The following is a 21439-nucleotide window of genomic DNA, read 5'->3' as shown; positions in this document are numbered from 1 at the left end:
AACAATTAGTGGATAAATGTATGTATATAAATAAATATATAAATAAATGGTATTGCTTTATTCTAAGTTACTAAACAATTGTAAATTAAAATCATATTTAAATAATTAATCCACCAAAACTTTCAAGAATTAATTTATTTATTTATTTACTCAGTTGGGTAATAGATTGATAGATACTGATTTAGATATAGATAATTTATTTAATCGTTCCTCAATATATTTTTCTTCACTCTTGTTTTTCACCTTCTTCAGTCATTTTTTCAACATAAACTGGTCTTTATGGCTTTGGTTTTTAGGTCTGGTTACTGCTATTAGTTTTCTTTTAATTAGCCTTTTCTTAGTTTTGATTTTGCTAGCCAGCAGGAGCTTGAGTATTTTACTCTTTGTGCTTCTTTTCATACTCCACTTGGCTGTTCTTACTTTTTTTGTGGATATTATTGTTGTTTTATTTGGATTGCTCAGAGGGATTGTTTGGTTGGTTTTCATGAGGATTATTCTAATTAAAGTTTTGGTTGTGTTATTATTTTCCTGTTCCTTTTTGCTTGTTGTTTTCGTTTCCTTAGTGAGGAGTGTTTTTTTGTTAGTCCTTATTGTTCTATGTGTCTTTAGTTTGATCCTTAATTGTTCTTTTTTCTTCAACCTTCTTTTGGTAGTCTCTCTTTGGCTACTTCTTTTGAACTTCTTGCTTTTGTTAATCTTATTTATTATCTCTTTCATAATCTTTCTTGTTATTTTAAGGTTAATTGGCCTAGTTATAGCTTTAATTTTACCTATTTTGATTCCTTTAGGCTTAATCCTAATTTTTATTTTAGTTTTTCTAATAATTTTGCTAATTGAAATTCTAATTATGATTTGCTTAATCTTGCTAGCTATGAGATTTATTCTAATACCTATCATTATTTTAATCTTTATGATAATGTTGTTAGTTCTAATTTTTGTTCTGATTCTAAGAATAACCCTGTTTTTGTTGGTCATTTTTATTTTGATTCCAATCCTATTAGCTTTCATTCTTTTGTTAGTTGTTGTTTGGTTTGTAGGGTCTTCTTTCAGTTGACACATTTCTTTATTGATTATTGACATTTTGATTTCTATCGTTTCTTTGATAGCTATTACTATTTTCACTATACTAAGAATCTTAGGCAGAATTTTTTCTATTATTAGTATTACTTTGGCTATCGTTATTAGCATTTTTAGAGTAGCTCTAAACAACATTAGGCTAACCCTTTTTGTTACCTCTATTATTTGGCTTCTTTGGGTTATTATTATTTTATTATTAATTATTATTGCTCTCAATATTTCTATCGTTTTAATTCCTGTTATAATTATTACTATTGTTGTTACTATTATTATTACTGAATTCATCTTAATTTTACAAATGATGTTGGTTTTTATTGTTATGGCTTTTCTATTTATTTTGATTATGTTTTTCGAGATAATTGCCGATTTCTCTAACTATTTACTGAGGAAGAGGTCCTTAATATCCATAATGATTCTTATCTAATTCCTAAGTTGTCAATAAGATATTGAAGGAAATGAGAGTTTTGTTTTAGTTTTAATTATTGAATTTAGGCTTGAGAGTTTTTACGTAGTTTAGTTGCTATAAGCCATTAATTCTTCTTTTTAGCAATTCAGCAAGAATGACTGCCTTTTTGTTCGCCTTACCAGCTGACATAATGCGTATTCTTGTGTTTTCTCTATTGGTGTAAAGTTTGTTCATACAATGATCATAAACTTTTTATATCACTGTAGCCATGGCTATCTTTACCTTGTGCTCATTATTCTCAGATGATCTATAATTCTTATTCTTGATAGCTACTTGATCATTTTAGTAATCCTCCTCATTTTAATTTTGCTGGTTACGATTCTATTAATAATTTTGAGAGTATTATTACTAATTATTTTTATATTATTTTCTGTCATCTTGATTGTTATACTAATTATTATTATTATTATTATTGTTATATCTTTTTTCGTCATTTCTTTAGTTGTTAGTGTTATTATTGTTGTTGTTGTTGTTGTTATTGTTATTGTTATTATTGTTGAAGCGTTAATTATTGTTTTATTAGTTCTTCTAATTCTATTAGTGATATTAGCCTTAATTTTAAGTATTGCTTCTTTATTGATTGTAATTATCGTAAGAATGGCCATCTTCTTCATAAGAATTTCTTTGATTCCTGTGATTTTATTAATTACCTTAGTTTTCGTTTTAATAATTATTATTACCACTATTTTTATTGTTATTGTAATTATTATTGTTATTACTACGATATTAATTATTAGGGTTTGCATAGCTCACTTTATTTCTATAGCTATCATCTTCGCTCTATCTGTTTTATTAATTAATGCTATTGCTTCTATAGTTTTTCTATTTATTTGAGTCTTGCTAAGTAAATCTCTAATCATTATTTTGGTTGTAATTGTTATTATTATTATTATTACTATTATTGTAGTTGTTTGTGTTCTAGCCCTTTTATGAATTATTTTATTGTGGATAATTTTAGTTGTTACTGTTGCTATTATTGTGATTCCTGTTGTTGTATCCTTAGGAGCTGTTTTTGTTTTCGTTGCTATTGTTGTAATTATTATCATTATAGTTATTGCCATAATTATTATGTTATTTTTAATGAGAGTGGTAATGCTGTTATTCATTCTTATCCTAGGAGTTATGGTTATTCTACTTTTAAGAGTTAGGCTGTTGCTTATTATTGCTGCCATTGTTGTTCTATCCACCTGTCTATTAGTATTAGTTGTTGTAGGGTTTTTTGTGATGTTGATTGCTCATATTTATTAGATGCTGGTTGTTTAAATAAAATATTTTTTTTTAATTTAATTACTTATAAATATATTTATTTATTTATTTATTTTTACTTAATATTTTCAAAATTTTCTTTTATGATTTTTGATTATCTTTATTTTTTATTTTTATTATAAATCAATTAAGTCAGTTTTCCTAATTTTTTTCTTCACTTTTTTGATTAAAGAATCGAATTATACTTATTAATTATTGATGATATTCCTCACAATTCTTCTCTCTTCTTTTTCTCATTTCTCTCTTATTCCTTCTATTGTATAAATAAACATATTTCAAATAATTAATTGTATTAATTATTTAAATATTTCCATATCAAGCCCGCCCCTCAATCAATTACTTCTCTATATCCATTTAAAAAATTTCTAAAATTTAATTTCTTTTTGTTCTTTATCTATTAAATTTGGTAGAAACTTTATATTATATTATATCATATCTTCAGTCTAATAGCATCTAAGTTAGTATACCAATCTAAAAAGTTATCTATTTATCTGGTGATCCTATAAATATCATATTATGTCTAAACACGACTTTGATACATTTGTCTTTAATTATCATAATTGATAAACGAAGATATATCATTTGTTTTTAATTTAATTATTAATAATCATATTATTTTAATACAATAAAATATAAAAAGTTAAACTTTTTACTTAGATTAAGCATTATTAAATAAATATTTAAAAAAAATATTTTTTGTGAAAAGGAATTATTTTTAATTTTGTTTAAACAATTTTTAATTTATTTTAAATTTTATTTTTAATTATTTTAAAATATTTTCAAAAATTATAATTAAATCTTTTTTATTAAAATTAATGCTTGGAATCATAATTTTGTTAATTATATTCATATTTTGTAAAATCTTACAATCACACATGAAGATTTTTAGTTTCTAACATTTAATTAATATAATCTAAGCTAAAAAAGAAATAATTAAAAATAAATTTACAAAACACTATTTATTTTTTATAGATATAGCAATACAAATATTACAAAATTTAAGTAGACTAAAATGAGCTAACCTTAAAGCGAAGTATTTAGAGTTGATGTCAGAAAATTACCTCCAAATCTCTCTAAAGAAGAATTTTAATAAGCCATTCGTGATTATTAAAGCAACATTATATATTAATATTATGTTCCTGGTTAAATAAAGTAGATATTTTCAGCAGTTTATTGAATCATTAATAAAAATAAATAATTTAAGGGAAAAGGAAATAGTATTTTCAAGAGCTCACTTAAACTTTAATACATAAGAAAATGGATTAAATTTTTTGAATAACTTTAAGCAAAAATTTGCAGATAAACAGAGTAAAATTTTTAAAAAATTAAAATCAGACATATATTATTGGATTTTTTTAAAAATTATTTTTAATATTTTTAATAGATAACACAGTTTATGAACCTGTTTTAAGAAAATCGCTTTACTAAATAAATCCTTAAAATAAAGATTAGTCCTCAATAGATTCAGATTATAAAGCAGGTATATAATATAAATGAACTAAAATATATTAATTACTCTGATTTTAAATATGATTATAGGATATATGTATTCTCAGTTTGTTAATTATCAAGAACAGTAATCAAAGCTAAATGAATAAAAAGTAGACATCTCATAAATTGAAAGAAAAGCGAATGAAGATAGTAATTAATATTTTTAATCATCAATTAAATAAAAATAAAATAATTATAAATTTCATAGCTGAAGAAAAAGTTAAGAAATTTGAAAAGGTATAAACTCCAATCATTGCTTCTATAGAATAGAAGAAAAAAGAAGAGAGAATGAAGAAAATGAAAGAAAAGATAAACTCAGGCTCCACCCAAGTAATTTAATTATAACTTTTATCCTTTTATTTACAAAACATGTTTTTATTTTTTAAAAAGATCTGGGTTCCAAAAAAAAATTAAAATTGATAAAGCATTTAGAATATTTTGTTTTAATTGTTAATAAATAAATCAATGGAGATGCCAAAATCAGTTCTTAAAATGATAAAATTAAATATGAAAATTTGTTGATAATAAAATAAATAAATGAAAAAAGTAATAATAGAAATATATTAATAAAAGTAGAAGATATTGTAATAAATAAGTATGTATGTATGAATGTTTATATTTTATCTAATTTATTTATTGGTCTTAGACTTGGCTTAGCTCTAAAATGGAATAATTTTCTCAAATGATATTATTAATATTATTCTTAAAAAGAGTTTGTTCTTATTTGACTGCATTTTATAAAAGTACAAAAGCTTAAAACATTTTTCTAACTTGTAAATTTTTTATGTTCTGATCATTTATGTTAAATACAAATATTTGTTTGATAAATCAATTCTAAAAATTAGTTATTTATTTATAAAAATTTAGGAATTATTATCAAAAATAGAATATGAGTAACTAAATATTTTATAATAGAGTATTTGAAGTACTTGAATATTCTTTCAAACAACTTTAATGGGTTATTTAATTATTATTACAGTTGAGATATTTATAAATTTGGAAATTTTAATGATTATATAAACATTTTTAGTTTTAATAAAATCAATGTTCCTATTTATCCATTAAAAATCATCATAATATTAGAAATGTAAGAATACTTAGATATAATATTTTAATATCACTCTTTTTATCCCGTTTGTTTTTTTATTTGCAAATTTGATGCTTTTATTTTTTCAATTTTTACAACTGTAATATTGTGAAAGATTGTAAAAGTTTAAAAATTAAAACTAGTACGCATTCAAAATAAAATGTTCGCATTAATTTAGTTTTTGATTTCAAATATTATATAATAAAATAGAAATAAGAAGCTAGAATACAAACATTTAGAAGACTAACGCTTAATAATATATAAATATCTTAACTTTAAGAATTGAATAGTGCAGCCAATGATACTGAATTCACTTATTCGTGTTGGATTATTAGTGCTCACATAGAATAATCAAGAAGAAAAGAAAAATTGCATTTCTATAAATTCAAAAAAAATACAAAAATAATCAAAAATTTAATTAATTCATAAATATTTAAAATATAAATTAAAAATATCTTATAAGAATATAAAAGTAGATGAGATACGCAGAATAAATTTTGTTTACTGTAGTTTTTGGCGGAATTTTATACTTCGCTCTTCAACACACTGATAACTCTGAATCCAATTACAGAAGGGGTTTACTTGGAGCTTTTGTTGTCTTCATAGCTGAAGGCACATTAAGAAACTACAAAGGACCTTTCTTAAGACCTAATGAAGCCTTTTGGAGAGGTGTTTTGAGATTCTGCTTAATCTATGTTTGCAGTTTGGTCTTTTTATCATTTTAAAATACTAAAGATGCTCGTAATATCTTCAAGCATTTAGATCCTGAACTTGGCAAGCAAGTTAGTAAAGATTACCATACTTATGATGACAATTGCGAACTCGAATGGGATAATATCCTTGATAACTTTGATCATTACTTTTAGATTCATTTGATTAACTGGTTTTGTGCAACTTTAATTGTTCGTGATCCCTATATTCTTCATACATGGTCTATCTTAGATGAATTGATAGGTAAGCTTTCAATCAATTTTTGAATTCATTGTATTTGTTGAATATTTCAAAATATTTGTTCAATCTAAAACAACAATGTTTTGCCTATTTTTGATTACTTAATTTATAGTTAGAAATTTCCTTAGCTTAGTTTTTATTTTAAATATGTAGAATTGTCAGCTTAACACATTCTCCCTCACTTCAGAGAATGCTGGTGGGATCATGTCTTCCATGATGTCATTCTTTCTAACACTACTGCTATTGTTATAGGTAAATAAATAAATACTTTTTTTTTTATTAATATGATTAGAAAATAAAGATTTATTAGAATAATTAATAAAATTAATAAGGTTATTTTAAGTTTTTTAAATAAAAAAAATTCAAAATTTTTTGAAATCTTTTAGGATTAGAAATTATATTTATTTATTTATCTATTTACTTATAAACTAACAAATGAGTTCTAATTATAAAAGGGATTCATATTTTAATGTAATTGTAAATATAATTAAAATAGGTTTATTAGTTTGCAAATTATTTAAGTTATAACCATACGATTGGCTTGGCAGAAAAGATTCAAAAGGCTTTTTCGATTGGAAGGTTTGGAAATGCCATAGAAGATTTGGTGGGTTGTTAGCAATATGGTTTGTTATCATTACTAACTTCTTATGTGGGTTCTTCATGATTAACTCTTTGTGGATACCTCCTTAGAATTTCTTAAATTTGTATAGACTATTGGTCTGGTTCTTGCTTTCTAATTTAGCATTTAAAGAAATATATGTTGACATAGATACTTGGGGAACTAAAAAGAGAGTTGAAAATCCTATTAGTGGCAAGTGCAGATGGATTACCTTTTTCATTACTTTTACAGAAGCTTTCATTGCCCTTAAATTTATTTAAGATGCTGGTAATATATAATTTGTACCCACTCCTCTCTACATTTCTGTTCCTTGGATTATCGTAATTTCATCTAGTATAATGTATTATTTATACTTAAGATTTAAGCCTGACCACACTACTAAATATCCTCTTGAATACTATCAAAAGGAGTAAGAACTTAAGTAAATCTAGTAAAAAAAATTAGAAAATGAAAAACCAGAAAAAACTCAACAAAATAAATAGAATGGTTCAAACGGAAAAAAGAAAGAAAAAACTTAATGATGATATTAAATATTTGAAAAATGCATTTAAAATTATATACATTTGTATGCATAATGTTTGTTTTAACAGATTTTATTTATTTTATTCATTTATTAAATATTTAAAAAATATCTTTTTCAAATATTTATTGCTATTTTTGTATTTCGATAAGGTTATTTTTTAAAAATTTATTAATTTTTTTATTTAGTTTGTTTTAGTTGGTTGGTTAGTTAGTTAGACATTATTTTTAGATTTAAAAAATTTATTTAATTAGATTTAAATTATTGAAAAATTAACACAATAGGATTAATTAAATCAAAATATATAAATCATAATCAAATTTTATTGTCTAAAACATAATTTACAAAATTTAAAAATTTTTACCAACCAAAAGAATACATTATTTAACTAATTAATTAAATAGTTAATATCAGTTAGGATTTTTAAAAAAATCAATTTAACAATTTATAAAAACAAGCTTTAACTAATTTTAAAATTACTGTAGGAATGCTTTATATAAATGTATTTCTCAATATAGTTAGATTATTTTAGAAATTATTTATTTATGTTGCATGTTTTGATTTTAACTTGTATAAATTTTTGTAATTAATTTTGTTTTATTCTTCAGTTAGTTATTTTAAAAATCTATTTTTTAGGTTTTTTAAATACATATAATAGTTAAACAAATACGCTTTCATTAAAATAATTTACTTTTTAAATTTAATATTTTCATAAGAATTAATACTTTTATTTACAAATACATCTTTTCTAGAGCAGTACTATTAGTTGATCTGTTATCATAAGAACTAAGTTATTTTATCTCGAATCTAAATTATTAAATTTGTTAGTTCATTTGTTGCATAAGAATATTAAGTCAAACAATAAAAGCCAAAGATGATAATTAATTAAATAGTTAACAATAGCACGAATTTAACATTATCTGTAAGTAATATAAAAGCAAATAAACCATTCAAGGAACGAACAAAAAGTAAAAGACAATCAATTTTTAAGGTTATAGTAAAAAAATCAATAAATCTATACTATTTAAAATCTTTACAAATTTTAATAAAAAGAAAAATAAAGAGGTTCCAAGATTAAGATCTATCTATCTCTCACTTGATTATATTATATAAAAAAGATAAATTCATAGTAAAATTTATAACTCAAAGCATTGACCTTAAAATTACAATATTAGAAATAATCGTAAAGAGGTTAACAAATCTAAAAGCAAATATATAAAATTAGCGATTTTTATTCGCCATTAATAAAAGAGAGCGATAAAAACTAAGCGTATGTTGAAGTCTCCTAACCAAGCGAATAATATACTTTCTACCTATGCGGGACGAGTTAAAAAACTTTTTGAAACTTAGAATAAAAAGGGAAATTTTGAATAAGGTTTTAAGAATTAAACGCAAAATAAATTTACATCTGTGGACGGAGATACAGTAGTTTGTACATGCGAATGCCATGGATAAAAGCAATCTTAGCTAAAGAGAAAAGTAATTAATAAAATGCTTTATTTAAGTATATCTTGAAGATCACAAATCTTTTGAACTTAGCAAATATCTATTTTGTTTTATAAATTTCTTGAATCAAACAAGCAAGCAAGCCAGCAAAAAAATTAAACACACAAACAGAATACCATTAAAATAAGTAAAACTCGTTGAATTATAAAGGGAGTTTCAAAAAAAGAAATAGATATTAGCTATGAAAGATTAAAATTAGATCATTTTATAAAATGCATCTCGATTTAAAATAATGTTTCTTTTTAAAATAACTAGATTGTGCTGAATAAAGGAGGTACTAACTCATTTAATTCTTTTAGAGGAAAATTTAAAAGTGCTTAGTAAAATCTTATTTATACATCTCGCTCATCAGTAAGTATTTACAATTATTATTATTACTATACCAAACGAAATAATTAAATGACTAACTAAACAACTATTACTACTACAAAAATACCAACTACCAAAGATTGCTAATTTAATCTTAATAAATATATATTTTAATCAAAAAATTCTACTATTCTTTAACCCTGTTTTTAAACATTTAGAAATAAATTATTTTTAGTTTTAAATATTTTTTTAAACTTAATAACAGAAAATCAATTTATTTTTTAAAGTGCTCAATGAAACTATTCTATCAAAACCTATTTATATTTATACTCTTATTGCATTATTATTCTTCTCCTACCGCTCTTAAGTTTCTCCATATACATATTAAGTATTCCTCATACCTTTGTTATTCTATGTTGCCTTGGCTATTATCAAAGAGTATTACATTAATTACCATAAATTTCTTCTTGACAGAGACATTCTAAGGGGTTATTAAGTTAAAGTTTTAGTAAGAATAGTTTTAGCTAAACTTATTAATATTAATTTATTTTAATTAATAAAACATAGAATAAATTAAGCTAAGCAAAATAATAAATTTAAAGTTAAAATAGTAAATCTAGTAATAGCCAATCAACTCAAAATGAAAACGTAATACATACATATTAATTTATTTAATTATTATCAAAATTCAAATAAGAAAAGAGAGAGAAAATATAATTTATATTGTTTGTTAATAGAAAATAAAGTATACTGCATTATTTTAAATTAAAATTTGATTTTTCCATAGCTACTTAATCGATGAGGTATAAATAACTTAAAAAGATATTCATTCAACCAATCAATAAATAAATAAATGAATTTATTCATTGAATTTCTTATATATCTTGGCCATCAAATATAATATTAATAAAAAAATAAATAAATTAGAATGATTGATAAATCTCTATATACTAACAGATCTACAATAGATTAACAAAAACTCCACAAAAATTTGATTAATTCATTTTTTAGTAATCAATGAATTTTTTTTGTATAATTAAAATAGCAAAAAAAGTTTTAGTAAATTCCCCCAAAAATGTAATATCTTATTTGGTTTTTTTAAAATTTGAAACATACAACTTAAATACATTTTCTCTCTTAATTTTCTCAAAAATACAAATATTTAACTTTTAATAATAATCTAACCATAAACAGGAAAAAGAAATTAACCACTTAAAATGCTGTTTACTAGAGGTAAATTGAGCTAATTTTTAAATTAAATTACTTATTTACAAATAAACTTTAAAAATAATTACAGCCAGGTGATATCCTACTCATTAAGAAAGATGAGTTTGTTCCAGCTGATGTCTTAATATTGGATTCTTCAGAAAGATACTTTGATGTGAACACATAAAAAATTAATGGTCAAAGCTCACTTTAACCGAAAGAAGCGCTTAGAGTAACCTTTGGTAAATTATCCAAATAAAAATATTAACAAAATTAATTTTTTCTTAAAAATCAAAAAATATAAAAAGAGGATCCTAATTCTCAAGTAAAAGGGAAATTTGAAGAATACAAAAAGTAATTAAACTGTACTGTCGAATATAATTATGAAAGTAATATTGCTGAAGAAATGGAGGGAACTCTGAGATTAAAAGTTGAACCTACCGGTGAAAAATTTACGATTTAAAATATTTTATTAAATGGAACTTATTTGCATCGCGTTGACTGGGTTTTCGGATTAGTGTTAAAGTGCGGAAAAGAAAGTCATATTTATGATAATACAAATTACAATATCAGGAAAAAAAATTTTTTTGAAAGAATAATATCAAAATTTAGTTATTTTCTTATAGCTGTACTCATTATGCTCTCTTTGGTAAAAAAAAAATTTAATTTAATTTAATTTACTGTCTCGCTTTTCAATTTAAACTTTTTTATTGCTAAGAAAAAATCTTAGTTTGTGATTAGAAATTAACTACAAAATTTTCTTTTAAAAAATCTGTTTTATCCACATATCTATCTAAATACTTATTTTGGTTTTTTTTAAATAGCTAAGTAGATTGCTTTACACTGAAAGAAGAGCTAACGATACCTAGTTATCTGATGTACAAGCCTATCTTAGTTAAAATTATTGGCATAATGATAAAACAATTTTAATTGATAGTAGAACATTTTATATAATATATAGCATATGTTTACCTTTGAGTATATTTGCTTTATTAGACTTTTTGTTAATCTATCAAAAGATATAACTGTAGTACAATAACTCGTCATAAAAACAACCAATAGTAGTAAATAATCCAGATGCTCTTCCTAATTTAAGTGTTGTAAATTGGGCATTTTTTGATAAAACTGGAACAATTACTAATAATCGCCTAAAAATAGAATCAATTATTGTTGAAAATGAGCTTTATTTTTTAGATAAATAATCTTAATTTTATAAACAAATGCTTGACGTTGAAAATCAATAGGATCTTTTTATAGATGATTAAGATATCTAATTAGCCTAACTAGGAATTCAACCTGCTGGATAAAGTGTATTGAATCCTAAAAATAAAGATGAACAAGAAGATTAATATAAACACTAAGAAAGTGCAAATCAATTAACTGAGACACTCAAAATGAATCAAAATAATAATTATAATACAAAAATATTTGATAGCAAACACAATCTTATGTAAAGTAATAATCCTTTTGTAGCTAAAGTTGCTATTTAAACATCTATTATGATGAGTAATAATAATGGGAACATAGAATCTTCTTTATTTGGAGTAAAAAATGGTATGGATTCAAACAAATTAAAAATACAAAAAAATGGTTCCTATCGTATGAATACTTTAGGAGAAGTTTAAAGTCCTTTTGGTAAGAGCACATCTAATTCACAAGAGTAGCGCAAGCGTATTGAATCTGTTTTTGTTAAAGCTCCTAGCCGCTTTGCTCCTAGCAGTAATAATAACAATAGCACAAATGCTAATATAGTCTTAGGATTAACTTAAAATGAGGTAGTCAGTTTGAATGATTTAAACAAAAATGATAAAAATAAAGCGAATGCTTTTTCCCCTATAATAGAAGCTTCAATTTAAAGAAATGAGCACTCCCTTGATTCTATTCCTTAAAAGGGTGGAGCAGATAATAATAAACTTTAATTTTCTCCAGATTTCAACTAAACTAAAAACTAAAATCACAACTAAAATTTAGATTAACAATAAGATAGAAAATATTCTTTTGCGTTAGATTATTAGTAATAACAAAACTAAAATTATGAAAAGAATAACTAAAAATAGTAATAAGATCAGTAAAATGAATAAGATTATCAAGGTATTGAAAACCTTCAAAGGGATGAAAACAGAGTTTAAATCAGTACAAATAGATCTCTTGAAGTAAAATCAGAGGAATGCATAATAAAAAACCATAATAGAAACAATGAAACTAATAAAAATAACTCAGATATGAAGAATTAAAGTGACGAATAAGGAATGATTTGCAATTTCCTAGGTTTGCAAGATGATGAAAATTAAGAAAAAAATGAACATAATAAAGGGAACTATATTACATATTAAAATAAAGATAATGAAGTAAACAATATAGGTCTTTTATTCAGCATAGGCTCGAATTAGAAAGTCAAAATGCCAAAGAAACATAATACAATTATATAAGAGGTGGAGGTTAAGTATGAAGGAGAAGATGAAGAAAATGATGATTAGAGAGAGTAAATGGCCTAAAATATAAATAGAGATTTATCTCCTAAAAGCAGTATACTAGCAGGTAAATAAAAATCTAGTTCCTCTGCTAATATTACCAATTCTAATCATCCTTCAAGCCCTAAATTTAAGTCTAACAAATCTTAAAGTTTTAATAATTTACATGATATAAATGGGTAAATAAAAATGAATAACACTGTAATGAACACAGAAGGTTAAACAGGTATGTTTGGCTAAGATTCTTCCATTTAAGAGCAAGATGAAATAAAGGAGGAATATTCAGTTAACATTTCAGAGGAAGAAGAAAACTTAGAACTTCCTTCAGAAAATTAAGAAGTTAATCGAGTTACCATGTGGAATTTTAGTAATCAACAACAAATTAAAATATAAAATTTTACTCTCTATGATATTTAATCTCCTAGCACATATCATATTAATCCATTAGCAGTTCCTTAGCCTACAGGTAACTCTTTTATCTAACAAAATAATGAAAAGAAATTTTCTCTTTAAAATTTAGAGGTTGTGTCTCCTCTCCCAAATTTTAATGTTAAAAAAGTAACATCCAACTTGTATGATTAATAAGAGTCTTTTCCAAATATATTAAATCCCAGCGATAAAAGAATTCAAGGATTTGATTTATAAAGCAAGCAACCTTCTGCTTAAGAATTAAAAAGCCCTTCTTTGAAAATTGAATCAAAAGATATGATAACAAGTTAAACTTCTTAAAAAGGGTTATAGTCTTTTAAAAAAAGAATGCTATCACGTGGCGCTAGCTTAGATATTAATTAAGCAGCTATTATCAATAAACGAGGAGTTCGCTTTGCCGGAGCTAATGGTGAGGATAATAGCAATGGTACTAGTCCTTTGTAGCGCAGTAATACTCTAAAGTAGATTCATGAAGTTTCAAAATAATTTTAATACTTGAAACATTCAAGGAGCAATAATACTAATGAAATCTTAAAAAGTAATACATCTCCTACAGAATTTAAAAAAACTGAATTGAATTTGCTAAGTGAGCTTGGAGATCTTTCTCCAGTTAGCTTTAAAAGAGCTAATCATCTATAAAGATTAACTCGTATGAATTTATAAATACTTTCTCATTAAAATGCTCCAACAAATGCTATCGCTAACACAACTACAAGTAACATTAAGCAAAGCCAAATGAGCGAAATAAGTATTTAAAAAATTACTTACCACGAAGGAGAAGAAGAGTTTATAAATCGTCTTTCTGATTACAAAGATTCAACTTAGGACTTTGTAAAAGCTTTAATAGTTTGCTAAGGGTGGAAAATCAAGGTAGGAAAAGATGGTCGCCACAAAAAAATGGATGGTAAGAAACGAGAAGACGAATACATATTTAAATACATTGAAAACTTAGGTATAAAATGTAAGTTGCAAATGAAAAGAAATTAATTTTATATTATTTCTAATACCAAAAATCCTACCGCTCCCAGCAACAAAGTAGTTATTAGAAAATCAATAGATTTTTATAGAGAAAGAAATCGCTCTTCGTTTCTTGTAGAAGAGTCATAGATTCCTAACGAAAATGAAAAAATGTCAAAAATATTAAACTCCCCTGTTACTTATCATTTGTAAAAAACTGATTTATATTTTATTATTTATTTTGTAATATTTTTCTGTAAAAAATATATAGGTACGTGAGAGGAGATACTTCCATATTAGATCTTTGCAAGGACATGAATGAAATGTTTAAAGAGAGGTTAAGATTCTGTATTGCTAAATAGTTTGATTTAGGTTGCAGAGCTATCATCTATGGAAAAAAGTAAGTTACTAGAAAATAAGCAGAAGAAATAGAGTCTAACATTAAAACTATGAAATCTTAAGTTGAAGAATTTGAAGGATTTTATGATAAATTATTACAAGAAATGGAATCTGAAATTCACTTCCTTGGTTGCATATTTATTTAAGATTAAATTAATGAAGGATTCCAAGAAAATTTATAGTTCTTGAATGATTCATTGGTTAAAGTTGGTATTTTATCAGGCGACACTTAAGAAAAAGTTAAATCTGTAGCGAATCTTACCTAGTTCACCTCTCCCGAGTTTGGCCTATCATAGAAAATATTTGAGATAGAAGGTACAACTCATGATGAAATTAGTATTTCTATCAAAAAAAGTCTTGCAAGTCTAAAAGACTTAATTTCATCAAATGAATAATCTGATAATAAGATGCCTATGGTAGAGAATCGTGAACCTGATTATCATAATGTGCATGATGGAAACAATATTGAGAAAAATCTTGAATAAAATTAACTATTATAATCTATTTAATTTACATAAGATAGGAAAGTATTTTAGGTAAATAAATAAAAATTTTAGTATGTTTTTAAATTAATAATTTTATAAAAATAGAATGTGCTTATAGTAGGACAGAAATAACTAGATTTGATTTCGACAAATCAAACATTAGAAGCACATTTTGCTTTTATTCTAGCACATGTAGGAAAAGTAATAGCATATGAATTAAGGGCTGAACACAAATAATATTTTGTTAGATTAGTTAAGTTTATTGATCCTAAAAATGTTGTTATGAGTATCGGAGATGGTTGGAATGATGCTTTAATGATGCAAATTAGTGATGTCTCATTCGAACTTAGATAAGGTGATATAAGCAATTAAAAAGCAGAACACGCATTATCATCAGATCTTAAATCAATATAAACTTAAAAATCTTAAGTTAATAGCTCAAAAGTAATGAAAAAATAATAACCAAAAAAGGCTCAAACTTATGGAAATCATATTTTAAATAAAGATATCATTTTTCCTTTTAGAACCACTCAATTTTCACAAGATGATGAGAAAAAAAAGATTATAACCTCATTCTCATTTCCCAATGCAGGTGATTTGATTATTCAAGACTTGCATCTCATTTATCACTTGATGAAAAGTTATTCTCCAAAACTATTTAAGTAGTTCTAATACATCATTTTCAAAAGCTTCTACTTTTCATTTTTACTATTTCTTTTTAATCTATCTTCAAATTGGGAATTTTTCTCAGGAAATTTGCAACTTAAAAATTCAGACATCATCTTCCTTCAAATCATTTTATTCATACCAAGAATTATTATTTACATTCTCCTGTATGATCCAACGAAAAGTAATATGAAACTGGTAAATAAATATATTCAATAATATATTTTTTTGATTTTTATTTAAATTTATTTTTCTAATAAAAGCTTGAATAATTTGATAAACTTTATCACAACAATAAAGTACAAAGACAATAGCTCAGAGTTAGTTCATTATTCACAAATTCACTTATTGAAAGCATAATTCACTTCCTCTTAATTTTTCTAACATGTGTTTTCTCAGATATAAATGAAAGTTTTGAGAATTTGAGATTATCGATTATTCTTTAGGTTATTATAGTAACTCATTTTAAGATGTTCTACTCGTAAGAATTAAATGTGAGGTTTCCAAATATTGTTATTACTTGCAATATTATTTTTGAGAGTAAATTTTTTTTTAATTTTTCTTTCATATTTTATCTAAATGATTTTTGTTACTAAAAACTAAAGTCATAGCTTCTTATCTCTATCTAGGAGTATATTTAGAATATAGCTCATTTACCAGAAGTGATTTAGGAGAAATTTTTAGAAATGGATAACAAATGATGTGTATCATATTTAATGTTATTATGTGCATTCTATTCTCTTACTTGTATTCTGAATTTAGAGTAGTTATAAACGACTAGCTGCTGAATAAATTCTTTAATTAAATTGAAATTATGTCTCAGCAAATTAAGCAAATATTTGAAAGTGTGAGGAGAAAATAATCATCACACACTTTAGGTGATTAATCTAATAAATAGTCTCACTCAATGAATCGTGTCAACAGCTATCATTAACTAATGTTTGATAAAGAATGGTAGCAATATATTGAAGTTATTGCTTAGCTTGAACATTTTTTAGAAAATTAACTCACTCATATTAAAAAACCATTTTAGCTTATCAAAAAAATCTTTAAAAATGTCAAAATTGATAAGCACATAGAATAAAGTAAATAATTGTTTAAAATATAAAAGTTTAATTAATTAATAATTGTTAAAAAGTTTTAAATCCTGCTGAACTTTCTATGAGTATAGACTAAGGATTCAGTAAAACGAGCTTGCAGTTTATTGATTAAGGCTTACAAAAAAATTATGATGCTTAGCATAGCAAATATACTTTGAATAGTCTTCGTTTTAATATGGGTTTAATCACTATTCCTTCTCTAATTATTTGTATTTTATCTTATTCTTTAAATGAACCATTGAGTGGCGAAGAATCATATTCTGAAAATGTAGCTACTTTTAGGTTATTCACTTTGATTATATGTATCATTTACATCATATTAAGTTTCGCTTTGTTAAGAGAAAAATTCTTAGTTATAATGAATTAAATCATGTTTTTGGTAAAATTTGATTAATAAAAGACTATTTTTAAATTTTACATAAATTAATAAATAGTTTATTGCTGTCACTTTAATATTCTAGATTATTTATGGATGGTATAAAAAAATAGATTTTATTGCCTTGGCTCCTTTTATCAGCTATTTTATCAGTTTAATTCCTTATAAATTCATTCCTTCTGTTTTCTTTTCCTCATTTAATCTAGCTCAACAATATGTTTGGTTTGCAGTACACATTAATTAAGAAATTATTAAAGATTAACAATAATACTTGAAAGAAGGATAGTCAACTTTGTTTTCAGTATACTTATATATTTGCTATTTCGCTCTCATTTTCACAATATTAGGAATCTCACTATAAAATAAGTACATAGAGGAAACAGATTAAAAAAATTAATTCCTCCTTAAAATTTAGTTTTAAGAAGAAAAATCTTAAAGGCAAGATATATTAGGTATTTTACTTCCTGAGTTTATACGTGAAGATGTGATTTTAGGTAAAATAATTTAATCGTCGTTTTTAAATTTATGGTAATTTATTCAAAAAAAAGGTAAAACAAATTTCTCAAGAGATTAAGAAGAGGCATCTATCTTATTTTGTGATGTTAGTGATTTCGATAAAATAATGGATAGAGAAGACTACAAGATCGTGTCTTTGTTGGATAATCTTTTTAGAGAATTCGATGAGTTGACATTCTAATATGGATTACAAAAGATAGAAACAGTAGGAAAGACTTACATGGCTGCTGGTGGTTTAAAAGCAGTAGAAAAAAATTTAAGTAAAAAGATAACAAAATCTCATCATTTCATAAGAATGCTTATAATGTCTAATAAAATGCATTAAGTAGCAGCAAAATCGTAATGGGGAGATGGCTATCCTGTTAAATTAAAAATAGGTGTTCATATTGGTCCCATAACAGCAGGTGTTATAGGCTATCATAAACCTCAATTTTCACTTATAGGTATCAATTTATTTAATTAATTTACATTTTTTGTAATTTTATTATTCAAATTAATTTGAATAATCTAAAAATTTAATATCATATTTTACTGTTTAAATTTATTCAAATTAATATTTATTTATAGGTGATACAGTCAATACAACGAGCAGATTATGTTCAAATTGTGAGCCAGGGAGATCTCTTTTCTCTGATATTATCTTTGAAAAGATTAGCCCTTTCTTAGAAAATAATACAACAGACATAGATTGGGCTTATGAAGAATTTTAGTTTGAAGCAAAAGGTAAAGGCTTACTGAAATCATATTATATTGCTGAATTTATTGAAAACGACTTTTAAAAATCTTAAAATATTGAGTACACATCTATCGACTATGATAAATAATAGTAAAAAGTTCGTTAAGTAGTCTAAACAAAGAGATAAAAAGATAGATACAAAACAAAAATATTTGATCTAAAACCTCACTTCACTGATAGTAATATTCAATTTATAAATTATAAAAATTTTAATTGCTTTTTTAAATAGATGAATTTGACAATGCAGTGGATGAAAGCTAAGAATTAAGGAGTCCTGGCGATCAAAACTCAGGAGATATGCCTAAATCTTTAAACTTTAAGAAATCCATCATAGAAGGAGATCCATTTTTTGATAAGAAAAAAAATCGTAAAAATTCAGGTAATAAGGTAGTTTCTGATGAATTTAAAAGCTAAGATTCTCTTCACAATGAATAAAATAGCAAATCAGTTCACAAATATCCTAGCAACAACACCAGCTATATTTAGCCTATTTCTAATAATGTAAGCTTAATAAATATTCAAGTTCAAAAAAATTCTGAACTTAATGGATAGAACGAAACATCAAATATGCTTAGTCCCTCTATATTAAAGAAAAGAGAGAAAAATGATAGAATTAATGGAATATTGAATTTGAAAAAAAGCAGACCAAATTCTGTGTAAAACTCTTTAATTTTAGAAAATGGAGTTGAAGATCAGAAAAGGTATCCTTCCAATAAGTCTATTCCTTTAAACAATACAGGTATTAAAGTTTAAATGAATGACCAAAAATCTATTAATAGCTTGTAGATGGGAGATTAATAAAATCCTTAAGAAGATGATCGTTCAGCTATAGTGGCTGCATCTACATACAAAGTAAATTAAGATAGTGAAAATAATAGAAGATTCAGCAAACTCAAGATTATTGATCCAAGTAATTAATTCATAGCATAATCTTTGTAACTTTAAAATAAATAAATAATTATTTTTATTAAACTCATAGAAGGTATTTTGAAGAGGTAAAGCAGCAAAGTCAAGGAAGACTTGATGGAGAAATCGATAATGAGTGATATTGGTAAGAATATTTAAAATATTGACTAAGAGGAATCTTAATCTACTTCCGCAACTGATGAAAATGAAATAGAAGTACTTAAATACAATTGGTTTTTATTAGCAAATAACCATGATTAGAATCACCTTTTCAAAAATTTCGAATCACAACAATTTTAGAAACATAGCTTCGTTTTTAACATTTAGTTGGTAATAATGCTGCTTCTAAATTTCTTAATGATGACATTCCGTATATTGATTCTTTAAAATGGTCTGAACTGGATATTCTATAGTATAGATATTATAAGCATAGTTATGGCAATAATTCCTGTTTTGAGTTGGGAAAAGCTATGGAAGACCCATTAACTTCGTACAATAACACTTTGGGTTTACTTGCTCAGCATAATTAGTATTTTAGGAGAATATTGTTACTCGTACAACGGTGTTTTCAAAATTTTTGATATGCTTCATATTTAAATAATAGCAATCATGGCTATTATAAACAAATGCTTACGTTTTACTGATGCTATTGTATTTTCTTTCTGCTTGATTATATCTTTCTAAATCATAGATATATTTAAAGGTGCTTATTGCATGTCTGATATAATCTTAATTACTCTACCAATTATTGGTTTCCTGTCTTAAAAAAGATAGTCTACAAAAAGGTGCCTTGAATTCTTCAATAAAAATAGAAGCAATGATCACCAAAAACATTAAGAAGTACGTCTGCTAGTTCACTTACTTCCTTCACATGTAAATTTTAATAAAATAGTTTGAAAATTAATGAAATATTTTTTATTCTAAAGATATTTGACAGATTTTTAAGAAACCCTGAAGATAATAGTATTTTTACTGAAAAATTCACATAAACTACTCTACTATTTGCAGATATTTCAGGATTTACAGCTTATTCAAGCAATAAAAAGCCTGAATAAGTAGTTCATATGCTCAAAAGTTTATTCACTAAATTTGATCACAAGTGCATTAAGCATAATGTCTTTAAATGTAATTTTATTTTATATTTTATAATTTTTTAATTATAAAAATTATATTATAACTTACAGTATATACCATTGGTGATTGCTACATTGTAATGGGTTTCTCTGATGCTAACAAGAGAGATCCTCCCGCTGAAGCTAAAAACGTACTAGAAATGGGATTCTCTATGATTGAATCATTACGTTAATTTAGACTAGAACAAAAAGACCCATCTGATTAAAATGCTGATATTCACATGCGTATAGGCATTCACATAGTAAGATATAAATAATATTTTTTAAATTTGTGTGCTAATTTTACTTTACCAAATATAATTTAGGGAGATATAATCGGTGGTGTTATTGGTAAAAATGTAGTCCGTTATGACATTTATGGAAAAGATGTTTTGCTTGCTAACAAAATGGAGTCTAATGGAGAAAGAGGTAGGATTTTAATAAGCGATCCATTAAAACAAGTAATTCAAGAGCATTTCCCTGATAAGTTTGAGTTTAAGTCAGGACCTGAAGTTTAAGTTAAATCAATAAACATCAAAATGAAAAGTTACTTTGTAGACTAAACTCAAAAGTAAGATTGATATGCACTATAAACTAATTAATATACTATTCAGATAAGAAATGCTTAAATTTTAAATAATTTTGCAACACTTTTTTTTCTTTGGCTATAAAAAATTTTTGACTAATTAGAAATGAAATAAACATTTTAATAAAAAATAAAATAACTTTAATTTATATAAATTACAATTTTGAATTTCAAATAAGCAGCAAAGTCTAATTAATTAATT

General features: G+C 24.4%; 4 protein-coding genes across 4 annotated transcripts; 3 read left to right on the top strand and 1 right to left on the bottom strand. All coding sequences in view use genetic code 6, as the record gives it.

The window, feature by feature from the left end:
• Nucleotides 1-226: 226 nt before the first annotated feature.
• On the bottom strand, nucleotides 227-2782 carry TTHERM_00046250 (hypothetical protein; the record flags this gene model as incomplete). The annotated part of the gene is made up of 1 exon (XM_001014620.3): nucleotides 227-2782. One exon carries the CDS (start codon nucleotides 2780-2782, stop codon nucleotides 227-229), a length of 2556 nt encoding a protein of 851 aa, XP_001014620.1.
• Nucleotides 2783-3731: 949 nt separating this feature from the next.
• Nucleotides 3732-4720, top strand: TTHERM_00046240 (RNA recognition motif Smg4-UPF3 domain protein, putative; the record flags this gene model as incomplete). Its single annotated transcript, XM_001014619.3, has 6 exons — nucleotides 3732-3961; nucleotides 4014-4117; nucleotides 4194-4289; nucleotides 4349-4450; nucleotides 4509-4630; nucleotides 4691-4720. The coding sequence occupies exons 1-6, from the start codon at nucleotides 3822-3824 to the stop codon at nucleotides 4718-4720; spliced, it is 594 nt and encodes a 197-aa protein (XP_001014619.2). The 5' UTR covers nucleotides 3732-3821.
• Nucleotides 4721-5863: 1143 nt separating this feature from the next.
• On the top strand, nucleotides 5864-7478 carry TTHERM_00046230 (phosphatidylserine synthase; the record flags this gene model as incomplete). Its single annotated transcript, XM_001014618.3, has 3 exons — nucleotides 5864-6341; nucleotides 6492-6590; nucleotides 6835-7478. 3 exons carry the CDS (start codon nucleotides 5864-5866, stop codon nucleotides 7476-7478), a joined length of 1221 nt encoding a protein of 406 aa, XP_001014618.1.
• Nucleotides 7479-8749: 1271 nt separating this feature from the next.
• TTHERM_00046210 (adenylate and guanylate cyclase domain protein) lies at nucleotides 8750-21232 on the top strand (the record flags this gene model as incomplete). Its single annotated transcript, XM_001014616.3, has 21 exons — nucleotides 8750-8956; nucleotides 9239-9334; nucleotides 9558-9800; nucleotides 9860-9940; nucleotides 10487-10525; nucleotides 10590-10740; nucleotides 10807-11147; nucleotides 11323-14564; nucleotides 14627-15290; nucleotides 15345-16103; nucleotides 16169-16445; nucleotides 16511-16990; nucleotides 17044-17384; nucleotides 17440-17875; nucleotides 17930-18340; nucleotides 18465-18812; nucleotides 18863-19543; nucleotides 19613-20412; nucleotides 20466-20664; nucleotides 20724-20914; nucleotides 20978-21232. 21 exons carry the CDS (start codon nucleotides 8750-8752, stop codon nucleotides 21230-21232), a joined length of 10242 nt encoding a protein of 3413 aa, XP_001014616.2.
• Between the last annotated feature and the right edge of the window lie 207 nt (nucleotides 21233-21439).

This window comes from Tetrahymena thermophila, assembly GCF_000189635.1.
Source record: "Tetrahymena thermophila SB210 genomic scaffold scf_8254659, whole genome shotgun sequence".
In the NCBI taxonomy this organism is placed as follows: Eukaryota; Ciliophora; class Oligohymenophorea; order Hymenostomatida; family Tetrahymenidae; genus Tetrahymena; species Tetrahymena thermophila.
Note: the sequence above shows the minus strand (reverse complement) of the source record. Positions and strands in the feature narration are given on the sequence as shown.